This window comes from Leptosomus discolor, chromosome 5 (genome assembly GCF_034619465.1).
Source record: "Leptosomus discolor isolate bLepDis1 chromosome 5, bLepDis1.hap2, whole genome shotgun sequence".
Lineage (NCBI taxonomy): Eukaryota > Metazoa > Chordata > Aves > Leptosomiformes > Leptosomidae > Leptosomus > Leptosomus discolor.
In genome coordinates, this window is record NC_141395.1 from 10,794,380 (window position 1) to 10,807,635 (window position 13,256).

The 13,256-nt window shown below is 47.7% G+C and overlaps 1 protein-coding gene across 1 annotated transcript; it reads left to right on the forward strand.

Moving 5' to 3' along the window:
* The first annotated feature begins 4,972 nt into the window (after positions 1 to 4,972).
* TMEM37 (transmembrane protein 37) lies at positions 4,973 to 6,421 on the forward strand. The gene is made up of 2 exons (XM_086466057.1): positions 4,973 to 4,993; positions 5,849 to 6,421. The coding sequence occupies exons 1-2, from the start codon at positions 4,973 to 4,975 to the stop codon at positions 6,419 to 6,421; spliced, it is 594 nt and encodes a 197-aa protein (XP_086322183.1).
* The last annotated feature ends 6,835 nt before the right edge of the window (positions 6,422 to 13,256 follow it).

The window sequence follows — 13,256 nt, forward strand, 5'->3', positions numbered from 1 at the left end:
GTTGCATAAATAACACTTTGGCAGTAGGGATGCCAGGGCAATGGTGGTTTAAGGACATCTACAAACAGATTTGTAGGTAGAGGTAATTGCTTTTGTTAAACTAATAAAGTGGTAAAAATAGACAACCATTAAGGTTTACAGCCTTGAGATTTGAAATAGCAGCAGCAAGCCTCAAACCAAAATACAACTTCAGAACCATTGCTCTGTCTGCAGTAAGGCTCTCTTGACAGAGGAACAGATGCTGTTGATGGCTGGGTAGTGCTGGAAAACAGGGAATTGTTCTGACACCCGTTCAGGGAGTTGCTGCTATTTCCTCTGTATTAGATCAAAGAAAGGCCAGCAACATCCTGATCCTCGCAGCGCTTGCGAAGGGGAAAAGACGTGCGCTGAAACAAGCCCGACAGGCAGGAGGTCAGAGGCCAGCTGGCACACATGCACTCGGGTCTGGTTTGCTGAGTTTGCAGAGCGTGCAGGACGGAATCTGGACTTTGGATATGGCAATAATAAATGTTAACTTGCGTGTGTGATAAGACAGTGTTCCTTCTATTGCGCTTCTACTATTAGTTCTTGCACAGGGAAACCAGTTGATTGGCACCCCGTGCAGTTGGAGATAAGCTGTAAAAGGGATGTTGTTTTCCTTGGTGTCTTTTTTTTTCTTGTGGGTTTTGCTTGCTTTTCCCAAATATATGGGAAGGTGCAACACTCCTAGCACAGATGTAACGAATCAGTATTGGTGTGCTGCTTAAGGCCTGTCACAGATCTTTCAACCATGTGAAGTTAAGTTTTTCTGTTTGAGTAAAAAGCACTCCAAGGCTGGCTGTGGAGTGCACCTATCTTTCTGTCAAAATTCTGGAGTGATCTTGTTTCACAGTGCAAGTATTTTGACCTTTGAACTTATTTAACTTTGATGATACTGCTAAAAATAAATGACAATTGTATTTGCTGCTGTTTAAAATATTTGCTCTGCCCCCCCGAGTGTTCAGAGCAAACAATATTGGGCAATACCACCTTGGGGTGACTGTGCATCTGAGCTGTCTTGTGGGATTGATTATAAATTGGGGGAGACAAAAAACAAAATGTATTTTGGCTTGGATATGTTTCTAAATACCGCAGCTGTCACCCAAAAAGGGTTATGCAGTCTTCTGAGTTGTCAGAGCTGCTTAGAGCAAAGCCAAGTTGGTATTACCTAGACATAACACATGTGAGTGAAAGTCACAGTAGTCAACTCAGAAATGTACAAGTAGATAGAATAGAATGAAAAATAGAATCTGATTTCCACCACCACCACCCACAAGTATGTAAAGTATCGTCAGACTCTGATAACTGATCTTTAAATTTAACCAATCTTCAGCTGCTCATCGATCGTTCTAGGCATGAGTCTGTCTTCACTGTTTATAGAGTGAGCCTGTATTTCCTCTAGAACCAGCGTGTCCGAAAGTTAAACACAACTTCATTGTGTTATTTTAGAATAGAGAATTCATGTGGAGCTTGGCTGCAGTGGTCTTCTAACTTTCATTCCCATTCCTGCCTGTGGCTACTGGATTTTTGGTTCTTCCCAGTACACATACAGTTATTTTTCAAGGTCTGGCACTCTTAATGCTTTGGGCATCTCCCAAAGTCTCAGTCTGCAAGATACTGAAGATCTGTTTGTCATCAAGGGCAGGTCAACTTCTGTCTGGAAAGACACCTTGAAGTAGGGGTCCGACAAAAATGAGGGTTTAAATGCCTCACCAAGTCAGCTGCTATGCCGAGAATTAAAGATGTGATCAGAAAGAATTTTACTCAACAAACAACTGCATTTACAGAAGTAACCGGCCTTGAGATTAGATGAACCCAGGGGTGACCCAGTCAGGTGTGTTCTGCTGTACCTCCAAGTGAATTACTTGATTGGGTAACCACTCCCAAAGCCCCTGGTGACTCTCAGACTTCAGTCCTGAACCTTCTCTGGGCATCTGCAGGAGAAAAGCTGGAACAGATTCTTCAGTGTTAAACTTCTTACGGCTTTAAATGAACCAGATGAAACTATTTCCATGTTTTACAACAGTCTCTGGTAATTTCCATTATTTATGAACACATTTCCCTGAAAACTTTCTCTCCAGGGATAGGATGTGAAATACCCACTTAAACAATAGAGAAAAGGGACTTTCTAAACAAAGTAATGAAACTGGCAATATACCAAGAACTCTGCACTAACACAGCTGAGCCAAAAATACATCTGAAATGCTTTAAAGGTCATTTACCCTGTTGTTATGATGTAGGTGATGTATTTTTTCAGTGAAAAAATAATCTTATTTTTCCTTTTAAAGCACTGAGCTCTTTTTATTGTGAAACAATGTTTTCATGTATGATTTTCCAAAATAATAATCTTGAGGCGTTTTTCCTCAATTTGGCTTTTCTTCAAGCAATTCTGTTATTTTTTTTAATCTTTAAAAGATGGGAGAATAGGTTTGGCTCATTTTGCTATGAGACAATGAAGATAAACTCATTCTTGCCTTTCAAAAAGGTGCACGGTTCTAGCAGGCTTCATAAATGCAGACATCTTTACCAGAAGGTATCTCCAGCCAAGCAACAGCAGAACCAAAGTGCTCCTAAACTGTTAGTAACCCTTCTATTTACACGACTTTCACGATTGTCCTTCCCTCAGTGACTTCAGTAAAGAGGGACTCTGAAAGTCCCACTTCAATGCTGATATCAAGTACGGGTCAAGTTTAATGCTGGTTTATCTTTTATATTTGGGGAAAACTAAACTAAATACAAAATATTAAAGCAGTTTTGTATTTGCAGCAGAAGTACCATCCCCAAACCACCCTTTTCCTCAATGAACAGACTTGGCAGATAACTGTCTGTCTACTAAAGGTGTGACAGGGAGCAGTTTTAGTTTCAGAAGTAAGCACTTTAAGTTCTTCACTCTACAAAGCTTTTTATGCACATGTTTACTCGTGAGCCTTACCATAGGCTCTTACAGAAAAAAAAATCATCTTGTTCACCAGGATATACCTCACTATTATTTTTTTTTTTTGTACGTTGCTAAAGTCATTAGGATGACTGGCATGTTTTAAAGGCAGATCTATGTTTAATAATTTTGCTATTTGGGAGCCAAATTGCCTAATGCTTTGCAGGACTGAGCCTATGTTACAGAAAGCGTAAGTCATGTGAGGTTTTTGCCAGATAAGAGTTGGTGTGTTTTGTCTGGCCTGAGCCTGCATTTGCTTAGCACGGTTACGTGCAAGCAGTGTTTGTTCAGTTTGTGCACTGCTCAGTTCTTGTTGCGTGAGATAAGACCTGCTTGTGCTTTTTTGAGCCAAAAATACATAAATATTGTTAAATTTGGAACTTAGAAGTGGAAGGGTGTAACAGCAAATGCATGGGATCAGCCTGAATGCTGCAATATGGAAATGCTGTTTAACCTGTGGAATAAACAGCCCAGGACATTCCTAAAACTATTCATCATCTGGTGAAACTAAAATTAAAGGGGGGTGGTTATGAAGTCTGCTAGCTTGGTTAATGTGTTCAGAAAACAAAAAATGTTACAGATCACAAACCTACAAAAGGAGTTTTAACACAAAAATTTGCCGTGTGTTGCAAAAGCAGAAAATCCCAGTTGAGTGATAGCAATATAATCTAATCATACAACTTTGAAGAGAAACAATTAAACAACAGGCTTTGCAGGAAAAGAGAAAAAGAAACAGAAAGGTAAGCATTTATTACTAAAATATGAAGTATGGAAACTGAAATAAACGTCTTGTTCAGAACACTTACTAGAAAGAGTGTTACAGAAAACACCCTCAGCCAAATCACAGTGGATATATGTTAAAGGAGACATGAAAGCCCCCGTGAAACTGGGTAGAGATTAAAATAATGAGACAATCTGTACAGACAACTGATTTGTTCAGAAAAGAAAGCTGGAAAAAGTTACACTAACTTCTGCCATCCCATAGTGGAGAAGGAGACCCTTCCAACTCCTTTTGGCCAGAAAGGGAATGGTCATATTCTGCCCCCGGCTATGTTCGAGGGAGACGCAGAACAACGACCTGCGAGTCCATCCAGTGGAGTCACTGCAGACCCCTCCGCTGGAATAGAAATCAGAATTTGGCAGTAAACCAAGAATTTATGATGATACGGCAAAACCCAGCTTCCTTGGGCTTTTCTTTTTAAGCTGTTTCTTACCAAAAAAAAAAAAAAAAAAAAAAAAAAAAAAGTAAAGCAATCAGCAGTTCATTAGAGGATGGCAAAACAGAGTGAGAAAAAGAGCAAGGGCATAAACCTTTACGAGCAGAGATGTTTTTGCTGGCGGCACAGGTAGCAATACGTAAGGTTAAGTGCGCTGGTACCGGGTAAGAGCGCGCACAGCCCAGGGTGAGAGGCCGAGGAGCAGAGCCGGTGTCCGAGTGGGAACACAAACACGGGGAGCGGACGCCGCCCGGGAAGGGCAGGACGGGGTGTCGCCGCGTCCTGCGGCTGGCTATGGCCGCGCACAGCGGGGCAGCCCCAGGGACCGCTGGTGGACACGCAGCTCCCGGGCTTGTTCCCCGTCCCGTGAAGGCCTGGCGGCGTGGCCATAACGGCTGCCGCGGCAAACCAACCCCGAGCTCTCCGGCAGCCGGAGATACACCGGCACATGGGGAGGGGACGAGGCCGCAGCAGGGCGGGAGGAACCGCTGCCGCCCGCGGCACCTTCTCCCAGCGCGGCCGTGCTCCAGGCCGGGCACGGACCAGCCGTGCCCCGGGCCAGGGCAGCGCTGCCTCTCCCCGCTATGCCAGGTCATGGCGGGGGGGGCAGCGGCCCGGCCCGGCTCGGCCCGGCCCGGCCCGGCTCCGCCCGTCGGGGCTGCGCTGCTGACTCAGCCGCGGGGGGGCCCGGAGGGCGCCCCGGCCCCGCGGGCGTGGCGGGCGGGCGGGCTGCCCGCCGCCCTCCGGGGACATAAAAAGCGGCGGCCGGAGCCCGCCCGCGTCTTTCGGCGCTGCCGGCAGCATGACCGCCATCGGGGCGCAGGTACGTCGCTGCCCGCACGGGGACACGGCGGGAGGCTCCCGGGAGCGGGGCCGCGCATCGCCCCGCCGTGGGGCTCCTGCCTCGCCTTGTCCCTGCGCGGTCGGGGGGGCGCAGCCGGCCGGATCCCCAACCCCCTCCCTCCATCCCTCCCTGGACTGGTAGCAGGTCCCCCAGGTCCGTGGCTCTGCCCGCCTCACCTGCGGGGCTGGAGAGGGCTGCGGGGTGCCTGGCTTGGGGTTTAATTTCGGGCCTTCTGGGAGGGTTTGGGGGGGGGCGGTTGCCCAGGCGGGTCCGCGGGAGCTGCAGCCGAAGCCCCCCCCAAGCCCCGGGGAGGCAGAGCCGTGTCTCTCCGGGGTGAGGAGCCGGGTCCGGAGCGCTGCTGCTGCCGGCAAGAGGAGGAGAGCCCGGCTGGCTGCAGCCCAGGAAGGCTGTGGGAAAAGAAGGGCAGTGCTGGAAGTTGGGTGTCCCCCTAGCCCGCCCCGTCCCGCTTCTGCTGCCTCCCCCGTCCCAGCCATCAGCCTCCGTCCTCCCAGGGGCCGGTGGTTTCCTCCAGCCCTGCCAGAGCAGGGGGCCGTGGGGCAGGGATCTTGCTCAGCCCAGAGCCTTTGTGATCCCGAACCCGGGCCTTGACGTGGGAGCATTGTTTGTGCAGCCGGGGAACCGGGAGAGCTTCACCCACCCTTCCTTTCTTCTGGGTACAGCCTGTGTTGCCTCCCCCTGCGAGAAGGGGTTTGATGTGCACAAGCAAATATTTTCAACTGCTGAAGTCCCACAGCTTTGTCCCTCTGGTTTCATTTCACCCTTAAGTAGTGCTGTTAACTCAGGTTTTTTTCTTCCCTTCTGCTATCCTTTAAGGCGCAGAGGCTGCTGGCGCACCGGAGACCACAGAAATCCTTCTTCGAGACGCTCATCAGGAGCCTGATCATCTTGTGCGTGGCCATAGCGGTGGTCTTGTCGTCCATCTCCGTCTGCGATGGCCGCTGGCTCTTCGCGAGGGGGCAGCTCTTCGGACTGTGGCACTTCTGCACCGTTAGCAACAGCAGCGTCCTGAAGTGCGTCACTGACCTCAGCCTGGCCAAGGTGGAGGGGCTGAGCGTGGGCATGATTCCCATAAGAAGCATGGTGTCCTTTGCCGTTGTGGTCGCCATATTTGGCCTGGAGCTGCTGATGGTGTCGCAAGTCTGCGAGGATGCCAATGCAAGGCGGAAGTGGTCAATGGGCTCGGTGTTCATCCTCGTCTCGTTTTTGCTGTCGGCCACCGGGGTTCTGAGCTTCTCCATTGTCATGAAGGATCATCTCACCTTCACGGGCTTCACGCTAACGTACTGGTGCGAGTTCATCGCTGCCTTTCTGTTCTTCCTCAACGGCATCAGTGGACTTCACATCAACAGCCTCACGCACCCCAGGAACAGGATAGGCAAAATCTAGCCGCAAAGGGTGCACCTCTGCCTTTGTGTAATCAACTTTGCCAATTAGACTGGAAAAAAAGGGAGTCTAATGAAGTTTGAAAAGGACACCGCGTCTTAAATTGTGTGCAAGGAGGGGAAGCATGAGTCAGTCTTGATGCCTGTAGAAGATATACCCACCCACTGGTCAGTGTGGAGGGCTGCGCAACACGAGCAAAGCAGAAACTGGGACTGGCTGCCACTGCAGTGCGGTTTTCTGGAGGAGTGGAATAAAGAAGAGGGTGTCCTGTTAAATGTGTGGAGTGGTGGCAGACTACGATCTACACGTGGGCTGTTTGAGGATTACACAAAGCCTGTACTGCTATGGGTTTGGTGTTGCTATGCTTTCCCCTGTACCCCGGAGCCTGTGAAGAGTCTGACACAACTTAGGTGTGTCTCGTGGCTTTGCTCTGTCTTAGGGACAGATGATTCGTGCCTGGCTATGCTCCCTGGTGTGAAGTATTGAAAATCTTCGCTGGATCACACTCCTCCATTTCTCTTTCAAAAGAGAAAGCACTCAGATCTTGATCTGGTCACTGTTTTGTTTCCTGTTGGCACATTCCCTGTATCTGTCCTTTCCTCCATGAGTTTTTCTGGGACACTTTGGACGGAGGTGCAGGGAGATGTAGCTGTCTTGGGGCCAAGGGCAGGCGTTGGTTGATGCAGGTGTACAGGGAAGGGTTGTGATGCCTTCCTCTGGCAGCAGTGCGTGTTCTGGTGCTTGCAGCCTCTCCCCACTGTCACCGCTCCCTTGCCACCCTTGTAGAACACGTGCCAATCGGTCACCCAAACTGGCTCCCTCACAGCCCTTGCAGAGTTCGCTGTAATGGGGCATTGTTCTTCCTGGTTTCTTTTTTGTCTCTTTGGGGCAAGAGGGACAAGCTCTGCAGGGGGTTTAGGTGGGCATTGTGGTTGGGCACGCTATGCTGAGACCACCGCACTTTCTGGGGTGTGTTTTGGTTGTCAGGGTTTCCCACTGGGACATCCCGTAGCTGAGTCTCCTGTAGCATTTCTTCTGTGAGAAAGCTCTAGACCCTCCTGGCTAGACCAGGTCCTTTTCTTCCACTCATTAACAGTGGGAGGAGAAACAGCCCATGATTGCCTGAGGAGGGGCTGATGGGGGCAGCTCTAATCTGTCGCAGCTGGTAGAAATACAAAGAGACTTGGCCAAAATTGTAGTAAGGCTGGTCTTCCTCCTGCCAATGCCTGAGTCAAGATCTCTAAAATTGCTGCAGCTTTCAAGTTCTCCGTGGTGTCTGATGTAAAAGGAGAGAAGATCTCAGCGGGAGACCTTAGAGACAGGTTGCCCTACACGTGCCCTCCCTGTCCAGCATACAGTACTCTGTTGCCCACAGATAAAACTGTCTTTAGAGTATTTCAGGGTTTCTAGTTTAGTGTTTGTTTTGTATCTCCTGGTAAAGCTGCTTGTATTTTTCTTTTAGGACAAATGTTTCTATGCGTTTCATCTCTGTAGCTTGTCTGATAGCTGTTGAGCAAGATTCTAATTTCCTGTGCAGCAAGTTTGACACAGTTTTTCGCCTGAAACAAAAGCATCATAGCACAAAGGCTGAGAAGGCTGTGTAGGCGAGCCGTGAGTAAACAGCTTTGTCTTTGAAAGCTAAGAATCTTAAGTCCTGCCTGAGCATACGTCCGCATTTGCTGAATGTGCTCCTGTGGACTCCCTTGCCTTCATGAGGACAGTCTCCATTCCTTCTCCAATTTCTGTAGCTTTTTAAAACAACACTCCTAAGCCTGTTTTGCGATGCGGTTTCAGACCGGGCTCGCTCTGGGCAGCGCCAGTTGTGCTTTTGCACTTGAATCTGCCCGTCTTTCTGGTGAGATAATGCACAGAGCTGTGCTACCCAGCCAACTCCAGAAGCTCTTGCAATGTTTGGGGCTCTGTCAGGGTTTCTTGACCCGCTCTCAAGGACGAGGACTTGTGCGCTTAACTTGTGCCTCTGGAAAATTGCACTGTGATTGTGTGTCTCTGTGAAGGTGCTTTTGATTTGGTGAATTGCACTGTTGAAGACATGTTAGTGGGCTGAACTTGCAGATGGTTGCGTGAACAGTGCTGTTGGCTTTAGCAGAGCCACTTACCCAGAGAGAATCTGCAAGGTCCAGTCCCAAACTGTTGTACTTTAGTTTTGGTAGAGTGCCACAGTTGTGGTGCCTGGAGGTGCCCATGCCAGGCAGGACAGTTCCCCTACATGAGGTTAAGGGTGTCCATGGCTTGTCTAGAAACATGGATCTCATTTCAGAGCACCTTCTTGGTGACATACTAAACTTGAAATCATTTCTGCATATACTCCCTTTCATACTAGTGGGAAACTGTGCCCCCAGCCCCTTCCCTGGGGGAAGGGAGCCGTAGCCAGACTGAGTCCCAGGCTGGTGCCTGCCACTTGGGTTAGAGGGAGGCAGTAGACAATTGGCCATTGAGTTCACACAAGACTTGGTGCAATTGCAAATGATTTTAGGATGCCCTCCACTAGCTGAAGAAGAGGCCTTTTGTTGGGGGTAGGCAATCCTCTAGGGAAAATACAGTAACATTTTTTCCAACTGGCTTTATAGTACTGCCTGACTTACTAATGCTGGGAGAGGATGTGTTTTGATGGCTAATATGGCAAAACAGGGTTGATTGTCTCTGAGACATCCTTATGTACAGCAACCTGTGCAACAGTGGGTAACTTCGTTTTCTGAAGCCTGTGGAACTGTCAAGCAATATTCCTGAAATTTGTTAAATAAAATGCTTTGAAATAAGATAACTGTAATTCTCTCTTTTTATATTTAGATATTGGGGTGCAGATTTGAGGGGATGAGTGGAGTTTATGTAATCTCCCAGGCACCAATGCTGTGCATTTACCCAGCTAGACCAATGAAGAAACCGCTGCTTGGCGCTTTGTCGAGCTCCGACCAAGGAAGCCGAGGCCACAGAGTGCCTGCATGCTCCCATCTCCCCTCCAACGTGTCTGCACCAACCCAGGCAGCCAGCACACTCTCTTGTCTTGCAAAACAAAGAGGGGCAGTCAGCTGTTCTGCTTCGTGGGAATTAAGAGATAACCTCGTAGACTCTTAATGATTTCCTGCTGTTGCATGTGCTCTGTTTAGCAGCTAAAGAGCTCTTTCCTGTGTCCACCTCCCTTTTCCCATGCCGCACCCTGTGTCTGAAGTATCTTTGCTCTTTTTCCCAACTCTGCTTTTTTGGCCTGCAGAAGTGGTAACTGAGTACAAATGCACTTATACATTTTTTTTTTTCCTGGGCTCACTGTACTAACAGATTGAGTTAAATGTCAGGAAAACAGATTTTCAACTTCACCTTTGAATTAGTTTATGTAATCTCAAGTAAGTTAATTAGCACCTGGTGTTCTCTTTCTGATGGGAGAGGTCATTGGCCTGTCTCAGATGGTTTAATATATCTTAAAAGGGTAATGAACATCACCTCTTGTTAATGAGCTGTTTAGACTTGCTCAGTTACTAACTTTAATTGGAAACTTGTGCACAAACCATTGCTTATCGCTAAGAATAAGGAAATAATGGTACAAGGTGTGCTGGCTAGGGAGACATCCTGGACTGTTACTGGTATTTTGATATTAAGTCTACAGCACCTTCATCAGCTGTGCTTGGAGGGACACTGGTTTAGGGGTTGAGCTTTTTTTGCTTTTGTGAGTCAGGGGACAGTGATTACAGGAAAATAACTGTCCTCACCTGCCTTCTTTCCCTTTGCTGGGTAAGCAGGTAATGGCCTATCTTTGAAACCTTCCATGTCAGCTTGCACACGTAAGAAGGGCTTCATTTCTGGGTGAAAGAAAGGTCTGCCCTGGGGGATGTCCTGGAAGGGGTGTTGGCTGGATTCCTGGGGCCTCTCACCTCCACATGGATCCAGCCCCTCTGAATTGGCACTACCTCCTCCTGACACAGTTCATTTCAGCTCCCCCAATGCCCGGTGATGCATTGCACAAAGTAATCATTCACTGCACAACAATGCTGCTTTTTGCTTCTGACAGTTTTGCTGGGAACTTCCTTGTTGCTGTGTTGGGAGAGAAAATCCATTAATCACTTCCTCTTAAATTCAGCCTTCGGTCTTAGACCGCTGATGTTGAGGCTGCTGGAGCTGCTGCCTGCACTGCTGGCTTGCAGAGCTGCAACTGGCTTCTCAGGGGACCTGGAGTGAATGGCCAGAGGCTGTCACCAGTGTCCCAGAACAATGATAACTACTGGTTTGAAAGATGGTAACAAATGCCAGCTTTACATTGAATATTGAGCAGCAAGTATAGAGAAAGGGAAGTCAGTGAACTCTGAATATGGAGGTTGTTTTCAGCCTGTGTCAGATGTCTCAGGGCACTGATGCTGGAGTCTGCGTGCCTTGCACCCATTCATCTCCCAATTTTTGCGTTGCTTGCTGAGATTTACTTCCTTGTTCCTCTTCATCTGCTTATAAACATGTCAGCATTCCTGGAGCTAAGTAGCTCTCTTCTTTAGTACTCTTCTGTACAGTTGATCAAGAGAGATCCCCGGCAGGGAAGGATGCTTTTGCATCGCCTGTGCAGAAGATGGGTGAGGTGAGAACCCATCCCACTATGGTGGTGTTTGGCGGCAGCTTTCTTCATCCAGGTCACAGCATTGTAATGCCTGGGACCGCCTGCTCCTGGCATCTGCCTGAGTGGGCTTACTCTTCCCAAAGAGATGAGGACTCCAAATGCCAGGTGACATCCGAGGGGTTTTAGGGAGCCTCAGCTCTTCATACAAACCAGGCCAGCACATGATGCCTGAAGCAAATACGTAATAGAGAATCTGGGAATATTTCCTTTTTATTTTTTGTTATTTCGGGCAAGTCAGGTAAAACCAAAATGCCCATGTAAAACTATAACTTATGGTAGGACTTTTTTTTAAATACAAAAACCAGCAGCATTTTATTTTGGAGTATGTGGTTCTTGTTTCACCAGGACTCCTGCACAAATGGGTATGACGCTCAGCCTGGGCTCTACCCAACCTTGTGCCACCAGCACTGGTCCTAACTATGCGCTGCAGGGCTGAGCTCTTACATTGGCTTGTGGGAGAGGCAGTAATTGCGTCAGATCTAATTAATTGCATGTTATTGTATCTCTGAATCTGTATTTCTTCATTTATGCCAGAAGAAGGCACTTGCATTTAAAACAAACAACTGCTTTGGCTTCACTACAAGTTGTTTCACTCTTCTTGGTCTTATTTGTAGACCAGAAAGAAAATTAGGCTTAAGGTTCATATCTTTTTGGAAGTATCTGACTTGCTAAATGGGCTGGGACAGAGTGAACCCCCGAGAAGGCTGGAGGCTCTGCTTGACTTGGGTAAGTCCCCAAATGTGTGTGGAGGGGGCTTTCACTTCTCCCTTGATCATGGGACTGATCTGCTTCTGCTTCTTCCACTTGCTTTGGCTGAGTTTTAAAGGACAAAGTCAACTCAAACCCTTGCCATTTCCAAAAACCGAAGTTTACAACTAATTCCTAGAAATGCTTGCCAGTTCACTGCTTTATATTTGATGTTTTTTCCTGGTTTTAAAAAGGTTCAACTCTCCCGCTGCTGGGTGGCCTGCATCAGCAGGCAAAGCCAACTGGGCAGGGGATGCTGGAGCAAACACAAAACCCTTCCTCCTGCCGAGGTGCCCTTCCTCGCCTGGCTGCTGTCAGTGGTGCTGCCTGCAGTGCCAGCTTCACCAGGGAGGATAGAGGCTGTGAGTCTGTCAGCATGGCAGAGAAAAAGGGACATTTTTCCTGAATCTCGGGGTTTGAAACAGTGCTAATAGCACTCAAAAACCTGCTTCTGCACAGGTAATCTACCTTTGAAAGCATCCTTTGAATTTCTCTGCATGTTTGCCTTCTGGTAAAATGGCAGAAGTGTACCATGACAGTTTTGTGTGAATAAAAGCTCGTTAGAGCAGTTTTGGCAGATTGGTTGGGGAATGCCACTCGGTCAGCATTTGACATACCGTGCGCATTTTGCCAATGTCTAGTAGGTGATCAAGAGGAGGGAGAAGTGTGGTAAATGTCATCTGCTTTCTGTTCAGTCATCTTTGCCCTTGAAGAAAACCAGGCAAGAATTGCCCCAACTGGGGAAGTCCAGATACAAAATCAAGTAGGAGGCTTGATTGCGTTTGTTGGATGAATTCTTTTATCCCTTTCTCATTGCAACCAGGGAAATTTGCTTAATCATTTTATCCTTAAGAACATAAAGCTGTAATAGAAGCTTAGATATCCTGTGACAGCGTATTACAGTGCGCAGTCTTGCAGATTTCAGCGTGCTGAGTCATCATGGACTCTAAAGAGATTTTCGCCAGCTACTGTGGTGATGTTTTCCACAAGAAACCTCGTGCTGTCCAGTTGAACTGAGTTTTGAATGTCTCAAGGGCTTTTGTTGTTTCCCTTCAAAGAATAGCTGGACAAGTCTCAGAGGTACAGACACAATGGGAAAGAGACATCTTACAGAAGTTTCCTTGGCCATCCTTGGAATATGCCACAATAGCTTTTTTTAGCATTTCAAAACCATACAAAGATACAAATTGTACTACTGTCATTTCCAAGGTCTCCACTGTTAGAAGAGGCAAAGGAGGAAAATAGTCTGAACCCGCCACTGTCACAGGAGCATACCTCAGCAACGGATATGCAGTCAGAGGGGAAAGAGGAACTCAGCTGTGCCTTGTGTTCTCAGTACCCATCACCACAACAAAAAGACTTTGAATCTTAGTAAATTTTAGGGATGAATTAACTTTGCATTCTCCCAGCTTCAGCAGCAGAAGAAATAGAGAAAATCTAAAACTCACCAGGCCATCTTAGCCTGGAACATGTTGA

What these genes read in the sequence shown, in the direction of transcription:
- TMEM37 (XM_086466057.1), top strand. Translation starts at nt 4,973, where the DNA reads ATGACCGCCATCGGGGCGCAG. An exon ending in TGACCGCCATCGGGGCGCAG is followed by an intron (nt 4,994 to 5,848) that starts GTACGTCGCTGC and finishes CTATCCTTTAAG; the next exon opens with GCGCAGAGGCTGCTGGCGCA.